This window comes from Schistocerca cancellata, chromosome 6, assembly GCF_023864275.1.
Source record: "Schistocerca cancellata isolate TAMUIC-IGC-003103 chromosome 6, iqSchCanc2.1, whole genome shotgun sequence".
In the NCBI taxonomy this organism is placed as follows: Eukaryota; Metazoa; Arthropoda; class Insecta; order Orthoptera; family Acrididae; genus Schistocerca; species Schistocerca cancellata.
Genome location: NC_064631.1, coordinates 563,383,154 through 563,410,062, shown reverse-complemented (window position 1 = coordinate 563,410,062; position 26,909 = coordinate 563,383,154). Strand labels below are relative to the sequence as shown.

Here is a 26,909-nt window from a genome sequence, read left to right as displayed (position 1 = left end):
GAAGACACTTTGCATGAATCGCGACGTGCCATAAATTCAAACTGCTGAGGCATTCTGTCAGACGGAATCATCCCATTGCATGCCCCTACACTGGAAATCAGATGGTTGGGAAGCACTGTACCATCCTATGTACAGCTTGGATCATTCACTATGTGACTCTCATATTGTTGCTGGCCTGAAGAAAACCATGAATGGTGTCTGTCAGACAAGGAGGTGCAAGAACAGGTTCTGTTGTGGATCCGTCAGTGGGTAACTGTGTTCTACAAAACTGGAATTGATCATCACGTCTCCCAGTGAGATAAAGTCTTAATACACGTGATTACTTTTGAATTGAACCATTCTACTGTCTTGTTGAGGCAGGTGTTCAGTTTTCATTTGACTGCCCGTTGTACATTTCACCAGCTGTTCCAAACAGTCCCACACATTTACTACATGATTAAGATTAGTGATTTAACAGGCCATTTGATGTGCAATTGAGTATCAGAGTGTTCGTCGAACCAAGGACGTATGATTGCAGCCCGATATATGGGTGAGTCAGGTGGAAAGGCACATGCTTTGATGGGTCATAGTATTAGTGATTCTGAAAAAAAAGAAGACTTCATAGGGACTTACGCCCTATTCCAAATGGTTTCCGAGATAGTAAACATTTAATACCTTATCATTTTTGTACGTTTTTCTTGAATAACTCTAAAACCGCGCTTTCCAGGGAAAACGTGTCGCAGTACAGAATTAAACTACATTAAATTTCCTACAAAAAAAGGTCCTATTCTTGTTTTTCTCTAGAACTAATGGTTTGCGCGAAGAAAACGCGAGAATGTTGAAAAACTGGCTCGACGTGCATGTGCTGTGGCTTACGTAGTTTTTGCAGTCCAATTTGAGGTTATTTTCCGACTTGATAGACCACAAGTGTCCCGTATCAAACTGTTCCTTTCAACTTGCTCACTCAATATGCTACCGCAGATTGGCCTACAAAAACTACGTAAGCTACAGCGCATGCGTGTTGAGCGAGTTTTCAACATTCTCGGGCTGTCTTCGCCAAACCATTAGTTCTAGAGAAAAAAAAAGAATAGGGCCTTTTTTTGTAGGAAATTTAATATAGTTTAATTTTTTACTGTGACACGTTTTCGCTGGAGGGTGCGTTTTTCGAGTTATTCAATAAAAACTTACAAAAGTGATATTAAATGTGTTCTATCTCGGAAACCATTCGGAATACGGCATACGTCCATATGAAGCTTTTGGTTCAGAATCACTAATACAGGGTTATTACAAATGATTGAAGCGATTTCACAGCTCTACAATAACTTTATTATTTGAGATATTTTCACAATGCTTTGCACACACATACAAAAACTCAAAAAGTTTTTTTAGGCATTCACAAATGTTCGATATGTGCCTCTTAAGTGATTCGGCAGACATCAAGCTGATAATCAAGTTCCTCCCACACTCGGCGCAGCATGTCCCCATCAATGAGTTCGAAAGCATCATTGATCCGAGCTCGCAGTTCTGGCATGTTTCTTGGTAGAGGAGGTTTAAACACTGAATCTTTGACATAAACCCACAGAAAGAAATCGCATGGGGTTAAGTCGGGAGAGCATGGAGGCCATGACATGAATTGCTGATCGTGATCTCCACCACGACCGATCATTCGGTTTTCCAATCTCCTGTTTAAGAAATGCCGAATATCATGATGGAAGTGCGGTGGAGCACCATCCTGTTGAAAGATGAAGTCGGCGCTGTTGGTCTCCAGTTGTAGCATGAGCCAATTTTCCAGCATGTCCAGATACACATGTCCTGTAACGTTTTTTTCGCAGAAGAAAAAGGGGCTGTTAACTTTAAACCGTGAGATTGCACAAAACACGTTAACTTTTGGTGAATTGCGAATTTGCTGCACGAATGCGTGAGGATTCTCTACCGCCCAGATTCGCACATTGTGTCTGTTCACTTCACCATTAAGAAAAAATGTTGCTTCATCACTGAAAACAAGTTTCTCACTGAACGCATCCTCTTCCACGAGCTGTTGCAACCGCGCCGAAAATTCAAAGCGTTTGACTTTGTCATCGGGTGTCAGAGCTTGTAGCAATTGTAAACGGTAAGGCTTCTGCTTTAGCCTTTTCCGTAAGATTTTCCAAACCGTCTGCTGTGGTACGTTTAGCTCCCTGCTTGCTTCATTCGTTGACTTTCGCGGGCTACGCGTGAAACTTGCCCGCATGCGTTCAACCGTTTCTACGCTCACTGCAGGCCGACCCGTTGCTTTCCCCTTACAGAGGCATCCAGAAGCTTTAAACTGTGCATACCATCGCCGAATGGAGTTAGCAGTTGGTGGATCTCTGTTGAACTTCGTCCTAAAGTGTCGTTGCGCTGTTATGACTGACTGATGTGAGTGCATTTCAAGCACGACATACGCTTTCTCGGCTCCTGTCGCCATTTTGTCTCACTGCGCTCTCGAGCACTCTGGCGGCACAAACCTGAAGTGCGGCTTCAGCCGAACAAAACTTTATGAGTTTTTCTACGTATCTGTAGTGTCGTGACCATATGTCAATGAATGGAGCTACAGTGAATTTATGAAATCGCTTCAATCATTTGTAATAGCCCTATACTACCACCCTCAACGCATGTGCCTTTCCTCCTGACTCACCCTGTGTATATATCTGTCTGTGTGTGTGTGTGTGTGTGTTTTTTTTTTTAAAAGCTGTCGGTCAAGAACTTTTTGTGACATACGATTTTGAACAAACGGATATTTACCGTGTTTTACAGAGTATAAGACACACCTTAACTTTCAATCAATTTTTTAAATATTTAACGTTTTTACCATTTTTATTATCAGGCTGCAAAGTCATACTAAAAAAGTTCTTATTTTATAAAACCGAACTGGCCTTTAAAATCCCTGAAAATCGTCATCTGAACTTTCTTCTTCTTCTCCTTCTTCTTCTTCCTCTTAGTCACCATTATTGTCCTCTTCATAAACAGATATAAGATGGTATTCAGTGCCACCGAGAGCGTTACTTACGCCGCACTTCTTGAAAGATTTAACAATATCTTCTCTCACTCTAGACGACGACTGATTAGAGATTAGATTAGTTTTTCGTTCCATAGATCCGTGCTGAGGAGATCATCGTGGATGTGAAACATGTCAATTTTTTTAAAGCTGAAATAACAATACTAATAGTATGAATATATACAATACATCATTTGTTTCTATTGAAAAATTCGTCAATGGAGTAGAAGGAGTTGGTCACTAGTAAGTCTTTCTGGCTTCTTTTAAACTGTTCGTTATTTGTAACTAAACTTTTTATGTTTGCTGGCAAATGATTGAAGATGAGTGTTCCTGAGTAGTGGACCCCTTTTTGAACTACAGTAAGTGCTTTTAAGTCCTTGTGCAGATCATTTTTGTTCCTGGTATTGTATGGATGAAAGTTGGAAAAAGAGATATATTATTTAGGACTAATTTCATTAAGGAGTAAATATACTGAGAGGCAGAAGTTAATATACCCAGTGTTTTGAAGAGGTTTCTATAAGACGTCCGTGAATTTACTCCACAAATAATACATATTACATGCTTTTGGACTCTGAAAACTTTTGTTTGACTTGAAGAGTTACCCCAAAATATTATACCATATGACATTATGGAATGAAAGTAGGCAAAGTATGCAAGCTTTTTCGTTTTTATGTCGCCTATGTCTCTAATTGCTAATACAGATTTGTTAAGGCGTTTCTGCAGTTCTGTGGTGTGCTGCTCCCAACTGAATTTATTATCAAGTTGTAATCCAGGAATTTAAGACTGTTAATCTCTTCTATCTGCTCTTCTTCATACTTTATGCATATGCTGGGTGGAAACCTCTTACAGGTTCTGAATTGCATATAGTGAGTCTTTTCGAAGTTTAATGTCAGTGAGTTGGCTTTAAACCATTTATTAATATCCATGAAAATATCATTAGCAGAGCTTTCTAGAACTACATTCGACATACTATTTATTGCAATACTTCTGTCAGCTGTAAACAAAATGAACTCTGCCTCTGGCAGTGTAACTGATGAGAGATCATTAATGTACACAAGAAACAGCAATGGCCCTAAGATGGATCCTTGTGGGACACCACATGTAATTTCTTCCCATTCTGATGATGACCGATGACTTAATTCACTAGTCCCTTGCACTGACACCCTTTGTTTCCTGTTAGCGAGGTATGACTTGAACAATATTGCAGCACTGCCCGTGACACCATAGAATTCTAATTTATTTAAAAGGATGTTGTGTTTCACACAATTTCCAATCACAATTGTCAAACGATTTTTCTAAATCTACAAATGCTGGAAATAGTGGTTTGCCTTTCGTTAACCTATCTCCTAAGATAAGTCGAAGAGTCACTGTTGCTTAGTTTGTTCCTACATCGCAAAATTACAAAAATACACTTATTTAAAAAGGCAGCTAAAAAAGTACCTGTTATGCAATACATTATATACATTGAAGGATTACTTAGATAAAACAGAGTAGGGGTTTGATGAAAAATGTTATACAAATAAATAATAATAATGATGATTATAAAAAACCTAACATTCCACATAACATGTTCACTTTATGTTATTTTTCCTTCTTTTTTCCTTTCTAGAAACACTCTCCCCTCAAGCTATGCATAGCACAATACTAACACCTCTTCCTCTTTTTGAGCTCAACATCTCACTCATTATGGAGGGATGCTGACTCGGTTTTTCACGATAGCGCAAATGGGAAGTTGCGGTACAGAAAATGGTCCAGAGATCACCAGTGTGTGTGTGTGTGTGTGTGTGTGTGTGTGTGTGTGTAGTGAGAGAAGTGTAATGAAACAATGTGTGTATAGTGTGTGTCAGTGACTGATAGTGAGATATGAGTGAACAGTGTGGCATTACATTATTTAATAAGTTGTTTGTAAAAAAAAGTATTGTATACCAGGAGGAAATCTAATGTTTGTCTCTAACTAGAAGTCTGTATATATGTGTATATGAATTAGCTTATTTTAAATTGGTCTAAACTTGTAAATACTTTGACATGTTCTATGTCCTTGTAAAAAGAGATCTACGGATGAATAAAGCTACATTTCTCTGGAACCCAAAGTGATGTTCTCCTAGGTCGGTTTCTACCAGTTTTTCCATTCCTCTGTAAATAATTCGCCTCAGTATTTCGCTAGAATAAGCTGTTAAAATGGTAGTTCGGTAATATTTACACCCGTCACCACTTTCTTCATTGTAACTGTATTCATTACATTCTCCTTGATGTCAGAGGGTATCTCACCAGTCAAATACATCTTGCTCACAACGTGGAATTTTTCTGTGACATATGGCTCTCCCAGTAATCTCAACAGTTCTCAGGGAACTACTTCTACTCCTGGGACCTTGTTTCGACGTAGGTCCAGTACTCTGTGAAATTATTCTCACAGTACCATGCGTTCAATCTCTTCCTTATCTATTTCCTCTTCGCTTTCTTTAGTATTGCCTTCAAGACTGTTTCTCTCGTGTAGCCCTTTTGTATATTTCTTCCCCCTTTCAACTTTCCGTTGTTTCCTTAGAAAAAGCTTGACGTCTGAAATCGTGGTAATGGCATAGCTTCTTTTACACATTCCAAAGGTCTCTCTAATTTTGCTGTAGTGTCTTTCACCTAGTTAAGCATGCTTCTACATTCACGCATTACTCGTCTAGGCATTCTTGCTTTGCCATTTTACACTTCCTGTCAATCTCATTTTTTAGACATTTGTACTTATTCCCTTCCGCCTGCTTCATTTGTTGCATTTTTATATTTTCCCTTTTCGTCAATTAGATTCAGTATGTCGTGCGTTATCCAAGGATTGCTACTGGGATTTGACCTTTCGCTCATTTGATCCTCTGCTGCCTTCACTAATTAGTCTCTCAAGGCTAACCTATCGTCTATTATTGTGTATCTTACCTTTATTTCAGTCAATCGTTGCCTAATCATCTCTTTGAAATTCTCAACAACTTCTAGTCCTTTCAGCTTAGCCAGATCTCTTCTCCAAATTTTCTACCTTTTTGCAATTTCTTTACTTTCAGTTTGCAGTTTATAACCAATAAATTATGGTCACAGTTCACATCCGCCCCTGGAAAAGTTTTGCAGTTTAAAATCTGGTTTTCTAATATCTGTCTTAACAATTATGTAATTTACTTAAAACCTTCCTTTGTGTCCAGGCCCCTTCCAGGTATATAACCTGTTTTCATTATTTATGTAGGTAGATTTCGCTATTTACGATACGTATAGTCGCTAGACTGCAGTGCCACGAGGCGCCAATCTAGTCTTGCGATGGGCAGTGGCAGTAGTATTTTGGCTGATCAGCACATTTGACAGAAACCTGTCGGGCTGGCCTCTGGTGGCCGAGCGGTTCTAGGCGCTTTAGTCTGGAACCGCGCGACCGCTACGGTCGCAGGTTCGAATCCTGCCTCGGGCATGGATGTGTGTGATGTCCTTAGGTTAGTTAGGTTTAAGCAGTTCTAAGTTCTAGGGGACTGATGACCTGAGTCCCATAGTGCTCAGAGCCATTTGAACCATTTTTTTAGAAACCTGTCGAAAGGGGCACTATTTTCGTGCCTAAGGTAGGAGTTAAAATAACGGGGGGGGGGGGGGGGGGGCGGAGACAAATAATAAACTACTGCAGGACATCCGTTGTCCATTTCCGGTCTGTCGTAACATTTTCAAATGTCATGATGTATTAAAAATTGCTTTAATTGTGACTAACGAGGAAAACACGGCGAGTACCGTAAACTGCTCAATAGAACAGTGGTCAAAATAAACGAACGCATGTCTCCACTGATTCGTAGATAGTCGACCGTTTCTGAAAAAAAAAAACCTGTCAAAATTTTCGAATATTTTCCAAGTACTTTATATGCCTTTTACTGCACGAGATCTGGCGAAACGGTGGGACTGCGGTTAGCGTAGCGGGTTTTTAATTTTGCGCCTCGTGATCGAAACCCAATTTTTACCTTTTGTTTTTCCTGTAGAAGATTACCACGCAATTTTTCCGGTGAATACTGATATAACGTTGTCCTTATCCGTCTACTAATTGTACGTCTGATGAATGACTAAAAGAAAAAAAAGAAAAAATCAAACTGTCTTCGGTAAAATTCCCTTAGTATACCTTAATTCTTAATCAATTGCAAGCGTTAGCTTCCGGAAAAGTGATTCATTATCCTTGGTTCATCGCAAAACGATTGCCAACGCGCTAAATCTTCACTAATGTTGACGGTGTATCTTTCCAGAGTGGGATTCATACGAAGAAATGTCACTGTGGCAAACCTGTCTTCGCGCTGTGTTATGTTCTTTGGAGTTCAGTGTTTCGAATGTTTCTACGATCGGTATCATCCAAGGGAATGCACCATATCTTCCTGAAGAATAAACATATGAATAAAATGCAAGAATTAATATAAGAATTGATTTGACAATGAAATAGCACAACATGAGAATTTAAAAAAGATTGTAATCCCTCAACATACCATACACACATATACGAGGGTTGGAACTTAAATAGTGGCAACTACACTCCTGGAAATTGAAATAAGAACACCGTGAATTCATCGTCCCAGGAAGGGGAAACTTTATTGACACATTCCTGGGGTCAGATACATCACATGATCACACTGACAGAACCACAGGCACATAGACACAGGCAACAGAGCATGCACAATGTCGGCACTAGTACAGTGTATATCCACCTTTCGCAACAATGCAGGCTGCTATTCTCCCATGGAGACGATCGTAGAGATGCTGGATGTAGTCCTGTGGAACGGCTTGCCATGCCATTTCCACCTGGTGCCTCAGTTGAACCAGCGTTCGTGCTGGACGTGCAGACCACGTGAGACGACGCTTCATCCAGTCCCAAACATGCTCAATGGGGGACAGATCCGGAGATCTTGCTGGCCAGGGTAGTTGACTTACACCTTCTAGAGCACGTTGGGTGGCACGGGATACATGCGGACGTGCATTGTCCTGTTGGAACAGCAAGTTCCCTTGCCGGTCTAGGAATGGTAGAACGATGGGTTCGATGACGGTTTGGATGTACCGTGCACTATTCAGTGTCCCCTCGACGATCACCAGTGGTATATGGCCAGTATAGGAGATCGCTCCCCACACCATGATGCCGGGTGTTGGCCCTGTGTGCCTCGGTCGTATGCAGTCCTGATTGTGGCGCTCACCTGCGCGGCGCCAAACACGCATACGACCATCATTGGCACCAAGGCAGAAGCGACTCTCATCGCTGAAGACGACACGTCTCCATTCGTCCCTCCATTCACACCTGTCGCGACACCACTGGAGGCGGGCTGCACGATGTTGGGGCGTGAGCAGAAGACGGCCTAACGGTGTGCGGGACCGTAGCCCAGCTTCATGGAGACGGTTGCGAATGGTCCTCGCCGATACCCCAGGAGCAACAGTGTCCCTAATTTGCTGGGAAGTGGCGGTGTGGTCCCCTACGGCACTGCGTAGGATCCTACGGTCTTGGCGTGCATCCGTGCGTCGCTGCGGTCCGGTCCCAGGTCGACGGGCACGTGCACCTTCCGCCGACCACTGGCGACAACATCGATGTACTGTGGAGACCTCACGCCGCACGTGTTGAGCAATTCGGCGGTACGTCCACCCGGCCTCCCGCATGCCCACTATTCGCCCTCGCTCAAAGTCCGTCAACTGCACATACGGTTCACGTCCACGCTGTCGCGGCATGCTACCAGTGTTAAAGACTGCGATGGAGCTCCGTATGCCATGGCAAACTGGCTGACACTGACGGCGGCGGTGCACAAATGCTGCGCAGCTAGCGCCATTCGACAGCCAATACCACGGTTCCTGGTGTTTCCGCTGTGCCGTGCGTGTGATCATTGCTTGTACAGCCCTCTCGCAGTGTCCGGAGCAAGTATGGTGGGTCTGACACACCGGTGTCAATGTGTTCTTTTTTCCATTTCCAGGAGTGTATTTATTCACAACCGATACAAAAGAGTTACATGTTTGCACCTGTTACTGTCCTTCAGAGTAGTCACCAGCGTTGTGTAGAACCCGTTGCCAGCGATGTGGAAGGCGTAATATACCCTTAGCAGAACCTGTTCTGTTGATTGTGCGAATGGAGCGGTTTACTGAATGTCGAAACTCTGGAACAGTTCTGAAGCGAATGCCACGAAGTGGTTCCTTCATCTTCGGAATAAAATCAAAGTCACAAGGACTTAAGTCGTATTACTGTTCGTTTTTGGAGCATCACCTGTGACCAGCTTTGCGAAAGAAGCGGCGACACGTTCTGCGCAACCCACCCATAATTTTGCACGACAATGCGCGGGCACATACAGCGCAAGCTGTGGCTGCTCTATTCGCTCGATGGGACTGGGAAGTACTGTACCATCGACCATACTCCCCGGACTTAAGTCCTTGTGACATTATTTGATTCCGAAGATGAAGGAACCACTTCGAGGCATTCGCTTCAAAACTGTTCCAGAAATTCGACAGGCAGTAGACCACTCCATTCGCATCATCAACAGAACAGGCTCTGCTAACGGTATACTATGTCTTCCACATCCCTGGCAACTGGTTCTATACAACGCTGGTGTCTACTTTGAAGGGCAGTGACAGGTGCAAACATGTAACTCTTTTGTATCGGTTGTGAATAAATAGTTGTCACTATTTAAGTTCCAATCCTCGTAGTATGTAATAAACGTGTGCATTTACTGTGCAACCCAGTTGTAATTTTACAATTAATACAACGTCCTTGCATCCCTCAGTTTGATAAGAAACATTCGTGTAGTAATCTTCTACGAACATGGGTAGGTGCATGAAAACAATAAACTATAAAATTAAATGAAATAAATAAAAACAATAATCGCGTTTCGAAGACGGGGCGGAAAGTTAAAAAGACGCGACGCTAACCACGAAGCCATCATGTCGTCTGACTAGATCTCTCACTAAAAGGCACATAAAATGCCTCTAAAATACATTTAAGACTTTGATATCTCTTTTTTTTTTTTTAGAAACGGTTCAATGTCTGCAGATAAGCCGAGGCTACAGCCGTGGACAAAATATCGATATATCAGTACACTGACACTTTATCCAGAAAGTATAGACATATACCTGTGATATTTTTTCTCCCCACATATCGATATCAAAATGGTAATATCAAGTGCCGATATTTTTATTTTGTATTATTTTTTCACAATTTTCGGTAAATATATGAAGTTGTTGTTTCGAAATTGTAGTAGAACATTCCGATATAAAAAATACCGACTGAAACTGAAACGTTTAGCTTCATCATGCAATTTTGAAACTACAACTGTTAGGTCGCCGGCGTTGGCAGAAATGAAAAAAACAGGGGAGTCGACATGAAGTGTTCCAGACGAATCCGTTATGTGACGAAACCGAGTGATGGAACCATCTTACACCTTTTATTGTGCCACTTACATGCAGTTACCGCTGTTAGCAAAGTTCTTATCGCCAATTGTGAACGTGCATCGTTTTCCTTTCAATTGTTGCTTTAAGGGGGATAGGCAGGCTGCTAGCTTGTTGATGTGCAGGATATCTTTTAATTAATCAGTACTAAAATAAACAGCTCTAAAACCGGCAGTGTATTTACAACGTGCAGCTGATATTTTTATAGGCAGCTACGTCCATACTTATTCCGTCGACATATCGATACTTTTCGATGTATTGAGAGCCAATAATGATACGTTTTAAATATCGATATACCGGGTTCCCGATGTTATTAAAAATATCAACAGTCCTGTTGTTGTTGTTGTGGTCTTCAGTCCAGAGACTGGTTTGATGCAGCTCTCCATGCTACTCTATCCTGTGCATGCTTCTTCATCTCCCAGTACTTACTGCAACCTACATCCTTCTGAATCTGCTTAGTGCGTTCATCTCTTGGTCTCCCTCTACGATTTTTACCCTCCACGCTGCCCTCCAATGCTAAATTTGTGATCCCTTGATGCCTCAGAACATGTCCTACCAACCGGTCCCTTCTTCTTGTCAGGTTGTGCCACAAACTCCTCTTCTCCCCAATTCCATTCAATACCACCTCGTTAGTTATGTTATCTACCCATCTAATTTTCAGCATTCTTCTGTAGCACCACATTTCGAAAGCTTCTATTATCTTCTTGTCCAAACTATTTATCGTCCATGTTTCACATCCATACATGGCTACACTCCATACAAATACTTTCAGAAACGACTTCCTGACACTTAAATCTATACTCGATGTTAACAAATTTGCCGGCCGGAGTGGCCGAGCGGTTAAAGGCGCTACAGTCTGGAACCGCACGACCGCTACGGTCGCAGGTTCGAATCCTGCCTCGGGCATGGATGTGTGTGATGTCCTTAGGTTAGTTAGGTTTAAGTAGTTCTAAGTTCTGGAGGACTTATGACCACAGCAGTTGAGTCCCATAGTGCTCAGAGCCATTTGTTAACAAATTTGTCTTCTTCAGAAATGCTTTCCTTGCCATTGCCAGTCTACATTTTATATCCTCTCTACTTCGACCATCATCAGTTATTTTGATGCCGGCCGCAGTGGCCATGCGGTTCTAGGCGCTTCAGTCTGGAACCGCGCGACCGCTACGGTCGCAGGTTCGAATCCTGCCTCGGGAACGGATGTGTGTGATGTCCTTAGGTTAGTTAGGTTTAATTAGTTCTAAGTTTCTGGGGGACTGATGACCTCAGCTGTTGAATTCTATAGTGCTCAGATCCATTTGAACTATTTGAACCAAGTTATTTTGATCCCCAAATAACAAAACTCCTTTACTACTTTAAGTGTTTCATTTCATAATCTAATTCCCTCAGCATCACTCGACTTAATTCGACTACATTCCATTATCCCCGTTTTGCTTTTGTTGGATTTCATCTTATATCCTCCTTTCAAGACACCGTCCATTCCGTTCAACTGCTCTTCTAAGTCCTTTGCTGTCTCTGACAGAATTACAATGTCATCGGCGAACCTCAAAGTTTTTATTTCTTCTCCGTGGATTTTAATACCTACTCCGAATTTTTATTTTGTTTCCTTTACTGCTTGCTCAATATACAGATTGATTAACATCGTGGAGAGGCTACAACCCTGTCTCATTCCCTTCCCAACAACTGCTTCCCTTTCATGCCCCTCGACTCTTATAACTGCCATCTGGTTACTGTACAAATTTTAAATAGCCTTTCGCTCTCTGTATTTTACCCCTGCCACCTTCAGAATTTGAAAGGGAGTATTCCAGTCGACATTGTCAAAAGCTTTCTCTAAGTCTACAAATGCTAGAAACGTAGGTTTGCCTTTCCTTAATCTTTCTTCTAAGATAAGTCGTAAGGTCAGTATTGCCTCAAGTGTTCCAACAGTCCTCACGTGTTTCAACAGTCCTAGCCGAGGCAAATCTCCACTTAGTTTGACTCCCCTTACACTGAGCAAGGTTCCTGGCAAATCGGATGATGATGCTTGCCATGTTCTCCTCGTAAGTGGGAATCTGTTCACACTAACCTTTCTGTCACACGCCTCTTTAAGACTGCTGCGCACCATGAAGGAAACTGAAAAGAGTGGCAGTATTTTTATAGTTACCTGTTGTCATCCTCGTCGTCCTCGTCCCTCTCGACCTTGATGGCGGGCGTGGTGAGAACGAGTAGCCCATTGGTGCCGTGGCCGTTGCTGTGCTCCCTCTTGAGGACACTCGCTGCGGTCCCCACTTCCCGCTTCACCAGCGGCTGCACCCCCACGTCGCGATGCCTGCCCCCGTTGTGCATGTGGTGTTGCAGCCCGTTGCTGCTGCTGTTGTGGTTGTTGTTGTGGAAGTACTTTTGGGGCTGCTGCTGTTGTTGTTGCAGCTGTTGCTGTTTCTGCCAGTCGAGGACGTTAGTCAGCAGTCTGATATACCTGCAAGTTGGACATGAAATCTGATTACGTGCAATACCCCCACACATTTCACACATCTACATATTGTGTTCTCGATAGGACACTGTACGTCGTATCGTGAAACTTCCCATGTCAGAAGGCAAGGAAATATTCTACAAAGTACTGAGGCATTTGGAATCACTTCAGCTGATGTATTGCAAAAATGGTTCAAATGGCTCTGAGCACTATGGGACTTAACTACTGTGGTCATCAGTCCCCTACAACTTATAACTACTTAAACCTAACTAACCTAAGGACATCACACACATCCATGTCCGAGGCAAGATTCGAACCTGCGACCGCAGCAGTCGCGCGGTTCCGGACTGCGCGCCTAGAACCGCTAGACCACCGCGGCCGGGTGATGTATTGGATCTTACTGGGTTGGTGCGTAAGTTCGTAGCGTTTTTCCTTAAGATTATTAAGTAAAACAGATACACACAACGTAGCCTTTAGTCATCAATAATACAGGGTGATTTCTTCCACCTGTTACAAACTCTAGGGGATTAGCCGAGCGGTCTTGGGCCCTGCAGTCATGGATTGTGCGGCTGGTCTCGGCGGAGGTTCGAGTCCTTCCTCGGGCATGGGTGTGTGTGTTTGTCCTTAGGATAATTTAGGTTAAGTAGTGTGTAAGCTTAGGGACTGATGACCTTAGCAGTGAAGTCCTATACGATTTCACACACATTTGAACATTTTTTGAACAAGCTCTAGGGACTATTCGATGAGAGGATACAGAACAAAAAAGGTCTGATAAACTTACGTCCGGAAATATACTGTTCCCATGCTAAAGACCATTAATTCAATCATAATTTGCTACAGAGACTGCGGTCTAATAAGCGCTGTACCATGCAGCCACAGTTATAGTATGTGTTGAAAATGATTTACATGTGCCTCAACGCACGCATGAACCCGCTGTAGCGTGTTCTGTCTCACACGTTCACATCGGCCAGGCTGCATCCGAACAGTATCAAAGGCAGCATGCATACGCTGCTCTAGTCTCTCCATATCTGGAATGGGCTCTGCATACACGATACTTTTGAGAGTTCCCCGTGACAGAAATCGCAGGGGTTGAGATCTGGTGAACGAGCAGGCCAAGCAACTGGACCCCTTCGTCCGATCCATCGACCAGGGATGGCACGATTGAGATGCGTCCGGACGTTAACGGCGAAGTGGGCTGGAGCAGAATCATGTAGCAGCCAAATAACCGTTCGAATCATCAATGGCACTAACTTCCAGAGGGGGTGCAAATTCATCTCAAGAGACGCCGATAGTTGCGGCCTTTTAGGCCGCGTGGAAGGAAGACTTGGTCCCAAAATAGGGTCGCCAATTATCCCGACTCACACAATCCGGTTGCACCGATGCTGATGATTCGCTGTCATCATACCATGGAGGTTCTGCATACTATCCCACAGATGACTGTTATAAAAATTGAAGATACCACTATGCGTAAAGATGGCCTCATGTGTGAATAGGATGGGTGACACCAATCCTGGAATCGTGGTTGTCTATTGAAGTAACCAGTAACAAAACTGCTCCCGATGTGGAAAGTCCGTCGCCAGTAAGTCTCGCATACGCTGTAAGTGATAAGGGTAGTAAAAGTTGTCATGAAGAATATTTCACACAGTCGTCTGACTTACTTTGTACTGGCGGTCCAACTGCTTGGTACTGACACGGCGCTCGCCTTCCACAGTGTTAATCAAATTTTCCTCCAAGTCTGGTGTCTGCACATTTCAGGTACGTCCTTCATGACTTACTGCTTACTGAAACGACCCTGTCTCAGATAAACGGCGAAACACTGTTGCAAACATTGAACTCTGAGGTGGTTGTCGGCTGTGTTAGGTCTCCTGATACAACCTTGCTGCCCGCCGCTCATTGCCATTTGCCTTTCTTCAAGTAAACACCATGTCGGCAAGCTGTCGATTCGAATATGGAACCATTGTGTACAACGCTATACCACATCCACTACAAGGTGAGTCAGCAAGAGATGTGAATCAGACACAATATTACCAATCACTATGGCAGGAAGGGCGCTAGGGTATGACGCATGAGGAACAGTACCATTCTCTAGGAGGAAACCATGCATACTGTAACTGAGGCTGCACGGTACAGAGCAGTCTCTGTAACAAAATGATTGAATATATGGCCTCTAACATCGACACCATGCATTTCCGGACATACGTTCATTAGATCTTTTTTATTCCGTATCCTCTCATCGCCTCCCTCATGAACCATGAACCTTGCCGTTGGTGGGGAGGCTTGCGTGCCTCAGCGATACGGATAGCCGTACCGTAGGTGCAACCACAACGGAGGGATATCTGTTGAGAGGCCAGACAAACGTGTGGTTCCTGAAGAGGGGCAGCAGCCTTTTCAGTAGTTGCAAGGGCAACAGTATGGATGATTGACTGATCTGGGCTTGTAACACTAACCAAAATGGCCTTGCTGTTCTGGTACTGCGAACGGCTGAAAGCAAGGGGAAACTACAGCCATAACTTTTCCCGAGGGCATGCAGCTTTACTGTGTGGTTAAATGATGATGGCGTCCTCTTGGGTAAAATATTCCGGAGGTAAAATAGTCCCCCATTCGGATCTCCGGGCGGGGACTACTCAAGAGGATGTCGTTATCAGGAGAAAGAAAACTGGTATTCCACGGATCGGAGTGTGGAATGTCAGATCCCTTAATCGGGTAGGTAGATTAGAAAATTTAAAGAGGGAAATGGATAGATTAAATATAGTGGGAATTAGTGACGTTCTGTGGCAGGAGGAACAAGACTTCTGGTCAGGTGAATACAGGGTTATAAATACTAAATCAAATAAGGGTAATGCAGGAGTACGTATAATAATTAATAAAAAAATAGGAGTGCGGGTAAGCTACTACAAACAACATAGCGAACATATTATTGTCGCTAAGATAGACACGAAGCCCACTCCTAACATAGTAGTACAAGTTTACATGCCAACTAGCTCCTCAGATGACGAAGAGATTGATGAAATGTATGATGAGGTAAAAGAAATTATTCAGATAGTGGAGGGAGACGAAAATTTAATAGTCACGGGGGGACTCGAATTCGATAGTAGGAAAAGGAATAGAAGGAAATGTAGTAGGTGAATACGGAATGGGGGTAAGAAATGAAAGAGGAAGCCGCCTGGTAGAATTTTGCACAGAGCATAACTTAATCATGGCTGACACTTGGTTCAAGAATCATAAAAGAAGGTTGTATACATGGAAGAGGCCTGGAGATACTGGAAGGTTTCAGATAGATTATATAATGGTAAGACAGAGGTTTAGAAGCCAGGTTTTCAATTGTAAGACACTTCCAGGGGCAGATGTGGACTCTGACCACAATCTATTGGTTATGAACTGTAGATTAAAACTGAAGAAACTGCAAAATGGTGGGAATTTAAGGAGATGGGACCTGGAACAACTGGCAGAACCAGAGGCTGTACAGAGCATTAGTAAACGATTGAAAGGAATGGGAGAAAGAAATACAGTAGAAGAAGAAAGGGGGGCTTTGAGAGTTGAAATAGTGAAGGCAACAGAGGATCAAGTAGGTAAAAAGACGACGGCTAGTAGAAATCCTTGGGTAACAGAAGATATATTGAATTTAATTGATGAAAGGAGAAAATATAAAAGTGCAGTAAATGAAGCAGGCAAAAAGGAATACAAACGTCTCAAAAATGAAAAAAATGATATCGACAGGAATTGCAAAATGGCTAAGCAGGGATGGCTAGGGGGCAAATGTAGGGGGTAGAGGCATATCTCAATGGGGGTAAGATGGATACTGCCTACAGGAAAATTAAAGAGACCTTTGGAGAAAAGAGAACCACTTGTATGAATATCAAGAGCTCACATGGAAACTCAGTTCTAAGCAAAGAAGAGAAAGCAGAATGGTGGAAGGAGTATATCGAGCGTCTGTACAAGGGCGATGTACTAGAGAACAATATTATGGAGATGGAAGAGGATGTAGATGAAGATGAAATGGGAGATACGATAGTGCGTGAAGAGATTGACAGAGCACTGAAAGACCTGAGTGGAAAAAAGGACCCGGGAGTAGACAATGTTCCATTAGAGCTACTGACAGCCTTGGGAGAGCCAGCCCTGACTACCATCTGGTGAGCACGATGTACGAGACAGGTGAAATACCCTCAGAATTGAAGTAGAATATAATAATTCCAATCCCAAAGAAAGCAAGTGTTGACAGATGTGAAAATTACCTAACTATCAGTTTAAGAAGTCACGGATGCAAAATACTAACGGGAATTCTTTACAGACGAATGGAAAAACTGGTAGAAGCCGATCTCGAGGAAGATCAGTTTGGATTCCGTAGAAATGTTGGAACACGTGAGGCAATACTGATCCTACGACTTATCGTAGAAGATAGATTAAGTAAAGGCAAACCTACGTTTCTAGCATTTGTAGACTTAGAGAAAGCTTTTGACAATGTTGACTGGAACACTCTTTCAAATTCTGAAGGTGGCACGGGGAAACAACAGAGAGAGACAGGCTATTTACAATTTGTACAGAAACCAGATGGCAGTTATAAGAGTCGAGGGCCATAACAGGGAAGGTTCGCTGATGACATTGTAATTCTATCAGAGATTGCAAAGGACGTGGAAGAGCAGTTGAACGGAATGGACAGCGTCTTGAAAGGAGGATATAGGAGGAACATCAACAAAAGCAAAACGAGGGTAATGGAATGTAGTCGAACTAAGTCGGGTGATGCTGAAGGAATTAGATTAGGAAAATGTTCAAATGAGTGTGAAATCTTATGGGACTTAACTGCTAAGGTCATCAGTCCCTAAGCTTACACACTACTTAACCTAAAGTATCCTAAGGACAAATACACACACCCATGCCCGAGGGAGGACTCGAACCTCCACCGGGACCAGACGCACAGTCCGTTACCGCAGCGCCTCAGACCGCTCGGCTAATCCCGCGCGGCTTAGATTAGGAAATGAGATATTTTAAGTAGTAGATGAGTTTTGCTATTTGGGGAGAAAAATAACTGATGATGGTCGAAGTAGAGAGGATATAATAAGTAGTGGCAAGGAAAGCGTTTCTGAAGAAGAGAAATTTGTTAAATCGGGTGCAGATTTAAATGTCAGTAAGTCGTTTCTGAAAGTATTTGAATGGAGTGTAGTCATGTATGGAAGTGAAACATGGACGATAAATAGTTTGGACAAGAAAAGAATAGAAGCTTTCGAAATGTGGTGCTACAGAAGAATGCTGAAGATTAGATGGGTAGCTCACATAACTAATAACGAGGTACTGAACAGAACTGGGGAGTAGAGAAATTCGTGGCACAACTTGACTAAACGAAGGGATCGGTCGGTAGGACAGGTTCTGAGGCATCAAGGTATCACCAATTTAGTATTGGAGGCCAGTGTGGAGGGTAAAAATCGTAGAGGGAGACCAAGAGATGAATACACTAAGCAGATTCAGAAGGATGTAGGTTGCAGTAGGTACTGGGAGATGATGAAGCTTGCACAAGATAGAGTAGCATGGAGAACTGCATCAAACCAGTCTCTGGACTGACGGCCACAACAACAACAACAACAACAACATCCTCTGATCGATCAATCCGTAGATGGGTAGATCACGTAACTAATGAGGAGGTACTGAACAGAACTGGGGAAAAAATCATCATGTAAATTCTCCTTCACTATTTTCAACAGTCTGCCAATGGTGGGGTAACTTTTAGATACAGATACTGTAGAAATCACGTGGTTTTGAGGCGAAGAACTCGTCGAGTTATGTGCGAAGCGCATTTTCATCCGGTAAGGAAGTTCCTTCAAGGGTGTTCAATAAAATCGGAAAAGGTGACCGTCTGTGGGCACAGAATGAGGCGAATAACGTGGGTGCGAAATGACTTTCCAACCCAACTCCCGTATAGTGTTTTTTGTCAATCTAGCAGATTGACGTTATCGTGGAGTGGCCTCACTTCACGAAATCTTCTTTGTCGTTCTTGGATTACGTCTGCAAGACGTCTCAGTTGTTGATACCAAATGTCAGCAGTGATGGTTACACCTCGGGAAAGCAAATCGTAGGACACCACACCGTCGCTGTTCCACCAGTTACATACCGTTATCTTTTGTTGATGCGCGATATTTTTGCGATTTTGGCTTAGAGCATGTGGTTCCCATACACCTGATTTTTGAAACCTTCCCCATTAAATGCAAACGTCACATGATGCTGGAATGATCACAGTTTATCATATTTGGCAGTTCTCCAGAACACTGACGGGGATTAATGTGGATTAATGCGTTTAAAGCAGCTTCATCAAACTCTGAAGATATTCGTAAATTTGGAGGCTCACTAAAGTCAAAATAACCTTCCTTAAAAGGAGACAACCATTTTCTTGCCGTTCTCTGTCCAGTGGGACTATTTCCACTCACGGCGCAGATGTTTCCGACTGCCCCTACTGCTGTCTCCGCGCTACTGAACTCAAGCCGAGAATATGTCGGATATGTTCCGATTTCTCCACTCGGTAGTCCATTTTCTAGCGTCCATAGCTCCACTCACTATCTCCAAGTCGTGATATGTAAACTCAGGTAGCAACAGTGGACTACAAATAAAACGTGACAGTCGATAAATAAAACCCCTAGCAACCGGTATACGAACATACAAAACAGAAACGCTGCGGGCTTATGCACCGACCTAATACTTTTTTACTTACATGTATGGTTTACAGACAATAATGGTGATCTCTCGCTATAAGGTGTAAAGTTTCTGTTAATTTACTCATATAGTGCTTTTCTCCCAGTGAAACACAGGGTAGCACGCTTCTCTTTTATTTTTGACTAAAGCCTCCTTGAGCAGCGTAAGAAGCCTCGTTTCCGGGAGGGAGGGGCAGTTTTGTGACAGGCAAAAAAAAAAAATCAGAAAAAGCAAAGGGGATAGAGGAGAAGACGTACGAAACAAAATCATCGGGAGATTCGAAATGAACAGCGTTGACGAACAGTTTACTGTGACACATCACTACTTGATACAGAGACGCTTGTTTCTAGTTTTCTGCTACTTGATGCAGTTCATGGGCGTCCGTAAGGCTAAGGGGGGTGATGGGGGGGGTGGGGTGGGAGAGAAAGTGGAGGGGGGGCAGCTACCCTGCGCCCTCTCCTCCGCCCTGGACACTAGAATACGGAGTATCTGTACCCAATATTGAGTGGATACATGTCAGTTCCCTGAGATATAAGATGTGTATGTATCACATAAAATTTACTTCTTGTGTCACGACACGTCCCCAAAATGGCCAACTCGTATAAACAAATAATGGCAGTTTTAGAGTCTCGGCCCCCTCTCTCCCTCTCTGAATAAATTTCTGCAGACGCCCATGACTGGAGCCACGTGAGTAAATGCAAGGAACGCTAAAGCGTACATATTGCGTTTGTTGTCCTATTTGCTCTGAAACAGTGAAAAAAAAAACGCGTTATTGTTGCAAGCAATACGACATTGGGCTGTGTGTTATTCTATGCTTTCAATTCACACCGCGGAACTTACGGACTTCGAACGTGGTCACGTGATTGGGTGTAACTTGTGTCATACGTCTGTGTGCGATATTTCCACTCCCCTAATCTTCCTTAGGTCCACTGTTTCCGATGTGATAGTGAAGTGGAAACGTTACGAGACACGAACAGCCCAAAAGCGTGCAGGCCGACCTCGTCTGTTGACTGACAGAGACTGCCGACAGTTGATGAGGATCGTAATGTGTAATAGGCAGACATCTATCCAGACCTTCACACAAGAATTCCAAACTGCATCAGGATCCACTGCAAGTACTATGACAGACGGGAGGTGAGAAAACTTGGATTTCATGGTCAAGTGGCTGCTCAAAAGCCACGCATCACGTCGGTAAATGCCAAACGACACCCCGCTTGGTATAAGTAGTGTAAACATTGGACGATTGAACAGTGGAAAAACGTTGTGTGGAGTGACGAATCACGGTACACAACGTGGCGATCCGATGGCAGGGTGTGGGTATGGCGAATGCCCGGTGAACGTCATCTGCCATCGTGTATAGCAAAATTCGAAGGCGGTGGTGTTATGGTGTGGTCGTGTTTTACATGGAGGGGTATGCACCCCTTGTTGTTTTGCGTGGCAGTATCACAGCAGAGGCCTGCACTGATGTTTTAAGCACCTTCTTCTTTCCCACTGTTGATGTGCAACTCGGGGATGGCGACTGCATCTTCCAATACTATCGAGCACCTGTTCATAATGCACGGCCTACGGTGGAGTGGTTACACGACAATAACATCCTAGTAATGGACAGGCCTGCACAGAGACCTCACCTGACTCCTATAGAACATCTATGGGATGTTTTTGAAAGCCGACATTGTGCCAGACCTCACCGCCCGACGTCGATACCTCTCCTCAGTGCAGCACTCCTTGAAAAATGGGTTACCATTCCTAAGAAACATTCCAGCACCTGACTGAACGTATGCCTCCGAGAGTGGAAGCTGTCATCAAGGCTAAGGTTGAGCCAACACCGTATTGAATTCCAGAACTACCGATGGAGGGCGCCACGAACTTTTAAGTCATTTTCAGTCAGGTGTCCGGGTACTTTTGATCAAATAATGTATGTCAGCTCCATGATAACGTTCCCATCACTTCGTTAACGGTCATCGTTATTGTGATATCTGCATTTAGGTAAGATAGTGCGCGAGATTCAAAGAAGGATGTAATGGAAAATAGGGATCGCTATGATTCTACGTTGGGTGCAAATTACATAATGTGTTGCTGTCTATGAAATTCAGCTAACATATTTCATTTTTCTAAAGAGTTAGGTGGTGTTCTCCACCTGTCACTTATCTCACCAGAAGGAGATTATTTACCAAACGATTAGTAGGCAAAACCTCCACTCAATACAGACTTTTTCGATGAAAGTATGTAATTTTTAAGGACCAACAATAGCTACTGAAACGAGAAATGGTGCGGGTTTTGGAACAGCGTAAGTGAAGACATTACAGTTTGTTTTTGTACCAAGGTTGAGTTTTTTCATAAGCTGTTGTTCTTATCTTTCCCCATTTCCTCACTTAACAGACCACAGTTTCAGAATACACTCACAATTGCATCTGCACAGCATGTTAATCAGATGACATTGTGGAAACTGCGCTATATTTTGGCAAAAGAAGCAAATTTTAACATGACAACAAGAGAAAAGTAGGGTGTTTGCAGAATTCGACACTCAGGACGCTTTTGAGAGTCACAAATGGTTAACAAGCAACGCTAAAATACACAACTAATTTTGTTGTATTTTCAGCAGAATTCTTTCTAGGCGCCAACCAAAGCAGAGGTGACAGTAGATCTTTTTGGACGATCACCATGGAAGTATGGGTGTGGAGGGCCCACGCTTAGTATTTACAAAAAATGTGACATAGGCTTCAGTTTAGAATGGCACTTCTCTAGCGCTCGGCATTTCCCCTATCATCGTCTGCCTGCAAACACAATGGCTACTTCTCTCCCCATGCATGCCCTGCCGTTGGGCATCTAGCGGCCTCGGTATTCCCCACTACGTCACGAAACTGTTGGTGTTGAGTCTTCTGTAAGCTCAGCAGCAGTTCATATAAAGGGAACCAGGTAACATGCCATGAAATTTTTGTTTAGCTTTTCAAATGAAGTTTCTCCATATGACTCCATTATAATACTTGCATCATCAACAAAAGAAATACTTCAGCCTCTTTAATATATGCTGGTAGCTCATTTATACACAGGAAAACGTGTGGATCCGATACTGATCCTTGTGCTATTCCTGTATTATTCAGGTCATACACTGAATACAGTATGTCTCTTGGTTGTGTAGACACCATCGGCTTCTTAATACGACACTGAAGTTTTTGAGTTACATAAGATGAAAACCAGTTACGAGCAAGTTACTGATACTTTAATATTTGAGCCCCCCATTGCTGGATAACATACTTTTGACAACTCACAGGAGATACCAATTGCCATTTCGTCATTTGAATTTATTATTATCTGATCAGTACTAAAAAACAGTATGCTATGTGGAGAGGCCTTTTCGAAGTCTTACGAAGTATCTTGTTTTGAGGTTGGTGTGTTATTGTACTTCCAAGTGGAGCTTTTCCAGTACCTTTGAGAAAGACGTAAGTACAAGACTGGCCTACAATTATTAATATTTGTCTTAGGAACTTCCTGGAAAAGTGGTCTGATGACAACATATTTCAGCCTGTCTCGAAATGTTCGCTCTGATGATGCACTGCATATATGACGCTCAGTTTCCTTCAGTAACTGATTTCGGTTATCATCAACTTCGTGGAATCTTTCTTTCTTCAGAAAGTTACTCACATTCGTAATTTCTTTTCCGGTAGTGGAGTAATTGTGATTTGACTGTATATATGTGGCACTGTTACCAACTGTATTCTGTTGCCTAAGTCCTTGTACTCCCCACGCCAATCTTGTGAGCTTCTTCCAAGATGTGATTATTAAGAATGTTAGCTACCTGACTGCTATCACTTATTGTTTTGCTATTTTCCTTTAATACACTCCTGGAAATGGAAAAAAGAACACATTGACACCGGTGTGTCAGATCCACCATACTTGCTCCGGACACTGCGAGAGGGCTGTACAAGCAATGATCACACGCACGGCACAGCGGACACACCAGGAACCGCGGTGTTGGCCGTCGAATGGCGCTAGCTGCGCAGCATTTGTGCACCGCCGCCGTCAGTGTCAGCCAGTTTGCCGTGGCATACGGAGCTCCATCGCAGTCTTTAACACTGGTAGCATGCCGCGACAGCGTGTACGTGAACCGGAACCCATCGTTCTACCATTCCTAGACCGGCAAGGGAACTTGCTGTTCCAACAGGACAATGCACGTCCGCATGTATCCCGTGCCACCCAACGTGCTCTAGAAGGTGTAAGTCAACTACCCTGGCCAGCAAGATCTCCGGATCTGTCCCCCATTGAGCATGTTTGGGACTGGATGAAGCGTCGTCTCACGCGGTCTGCACGTCCAGCACGAATGCTGGTCCAACTGAGGTGCCAGGTGGAAATGGCATGGCAAGCCGTTCCACAGGACTACATCCAGCATCTCTACGATCGCCTGCATGAGAGAATAGCAGCCTGCATTGCTGCGAAAGGTGGATATACACTGTACTAGTGCCGACATTGTGCATGCTCTGTTGCCTGTGTCTATGTGCCTGTGGTTCTGTCAGTGTGATCATGTGATGTATCTGACCCCAGGAATGTGTCAATGAAGTTTCCCCTTCCTGGGACAATGAATTCACGGTGTTCTTATTTCAATTTCTAGGAGTGTAATTAAATCCTTCCATTCCTTAACAGATTTCCTCGTTTCTCTTTCAACAATCACCCATACTCCTTTTATTTTAACATCTGAATTATTAATGTCTGGCGTAATAGAGGACACTTGTTAAGAGAGCACAGTATATCTAGTAATATAAAATTAGTCGTTATTAAAATAATACAAAAGCTTTTATAATGTAGAAACGCCAATGAGACAACGAAAGTGGTCTGAATTAAAAACCACAGTGGTACAAGCGATATTCAGAATGCTGACTAGCTCCCAAAGGATGGTGTATCGGCGCAACCCAAAGGCAAGGGATCATTGCTGAAAGACAGGTACTTGCCACAACTATCCATGTCGTTTAGGCGCAGAAAAAACATAAACCAAATAATTCTGAGGATGTACGAAATTCTCCGCTCAGAAAACGAAACAATACATGACTTTAAGGAAACTGGGTATCGCCGCGCGGGATTAGCCGAGCGGTCTCAGGCGCTGCAGTCATGGACTGTGCGGCTGGTCCCGGTGAAGGTTCGAGCCCTCCCTCGGGCATGGGTGTGTGTGTTTGTCCTTAGGATAATTTAGGTTAAGTAGGGTGTAAGCCTAGGGACTGGTGACCTTAGCAGTTAAGTCCCATAAGGTTTCACACACATTTGAACATTTTTGAAACTGGGTATCCCTCACCAACTTACGATAGCCGTAAACAACAAAGACACAGTTATATAAATTTAACACTCAAAACAGCAGCATTAAAAAAGTTGTTTATGTATGAATGCTAGACTGAAACTGCAACATTAAATTTTAGTTTACTGTAATGTATTTCTTTTCAGTCGCTGCATCCAGTTAGACGTTAACAGCCTAGTTTAAGTTTATAAATTCCTAGACAATTTATGAACTGTTTCTCTATTAAATAATTCGGATTGCACTCGTTTTCGATATTACTTAAACTGTAATCATACATTGGTTGCTCTGCCGTATTAAGGCAACAATAATGTATGTCATAGTATTATTCAGTTCCTCTTCACACCTTGAAGATCTGGCAGGAGAACGAATTCTTTTTGCTTTCCAGAAATCACTGGCCAGTATCTTTTCATGAATAACTGTGTGAAAGAAATGTAAAGGAAATGGGATGGGGAAAAGGTAGGAAGGAAATAATGGCTTCCCGCCACATAGCGCATTGTGGCAATGCAATGGCAAGAGTTGAAACTAACTAAACAACAACAACAACAACAACAACAAATATTAAAGCATAAATAGCACATAAAGATCATCCTTCCGGTGGAGCCGCCATTAGACACTACATCCGCTGCTACTGTTAATATACATGTCCATGGATTCTTCTAACCTGCCATTAGAGCTGGGCCATCTTCACAAAGAAAGGGTTCGTATGGTTCCTCCACTTGTTCTGGTCCATTACGTAAAACTAACATGCATAACGTTAGCTTCACATACCCAGCACACTCCAATTGCAGGGAAGGTCCAGGAAGACACTATCCAGATAATTAGCAAAGTATTGGCAGTAGTGTGGGTAGCATCGCAGATGAGTGAACATTCCAATAGAAAGGTCCAAAAATCAAGAAAGTGTTTTTCACCATCCCAGTAAAGATACAGTAGGATCAACCCTTGATCTATATCACTGCATTCACCTTAGTAGGTGGATAAAATGGCGGGTCGTTCGCTGAATGAGGGCCAACATTAGTCTCATCAACCTCCTCACCAGACCCACATTCCAGTGGTGTTCATATGTATGAGGTAGATGGCACTGGGGACATAACGGAGACTCTGATAGACATATGCAGTTGAGTCTCTGACGATTCATATATTTGTGGTAGACCAGATCGCTCTGCCATTGGAATTGAGAAGACCCCTGGCAAGTAACCGGCGGTAGACGGCTTTCAGTCGGATGTTGGGGATGGCTTCGCATCATCTGGCAGTAAACATCAAGGGCCCTCTGCAATCACTCACTGGGTAGGTCAGCGCTGACATAAATGAAATCTACAAAAACTCCTTAAGGTGAGAAGTCTCAGTGAAATATATGGCCTCTGCAATTGGTGGTTCATGAGAGGTGGGGCGGGAGTTCCCGTGAAGCTGTGCTGGCGATGATTCTACATCTTCATCATCGTGAAACGTACAAAGCAGCTGTTCTAGCCTGCATATGGACCAGTCCGAGACCGTCCTTTGTGGCAGGGAGGATGAAAGTATCGTATTGCACTTAGATAAGCATTCCCACAATGGCGAAGTAACCAGAGACTGACTGTAAACTGCTTGCTGTCGTCTTCGGCGTACTGAGGAGCATAACCAGATGGTGTATCCTGGACGCCACGTATATGTTGATACAAGCCACCTGCTGAACCATGTTCAAACATTGCAGCAAGTTGCTACATCCACATGCACGCCTTATAGGAGATGAGTAAAAGTAAGGTGTGCTGTCCATCGACTGTCAGGTATAAAAATAACCCCCAAACATTTGATCATCTCCCAGAGTGGGTATGGGACCAATTTTAGCCCAGTGCACTAAAAACAGCAGTTCGTCCACTTACGCATGGCAGACGAGGGTATGGTCTCTCACTGTAAGTCCCTGCAGCCAACATATTAGTCTGTGTAACAGAGGATCCATGGCAACGGCATACATAACCATCGACTGGGGGCAATATTGCCTCAAAGAGTGAGCAGTAGTGATCTTGACCATAACCTTCACAGTCGAGCCATGCAGAGGGCGCAAGATGATGCTTAAGAAGGACTGGGAGAAGGTCAGCTGCCACAGCACCTTCTCAAGATAGTCGTGACACACCCTATCGGAAGTG

At 43.3% G+C, this 26,909-nt stretch overlaps 1 protein-coding gene across 1 annotated transcript in view; it reads right to left on the bottom strand.

Annotated features, from left to right (window-relative positions):
* Nucleotides 1–26,909, bottom strand: part of LOC126191176 (class A basic helix-loop-helix protein 15) — a 132,489-nt gene that overhangs the window by 27,403 nt on the left and 78,177 nt on the right. The window contains exon 4 of the mRNA XM_049931951.1: nucleotides 12,528–12,839. Coding sequence (XP_049787908.1) covers nucleotides 12,528–12,839 — 312 coding nt within the window. The remainder of the gene's footprint in view (nucleotides 1–12,527; nucleotides 12,840–26,909) is intronic.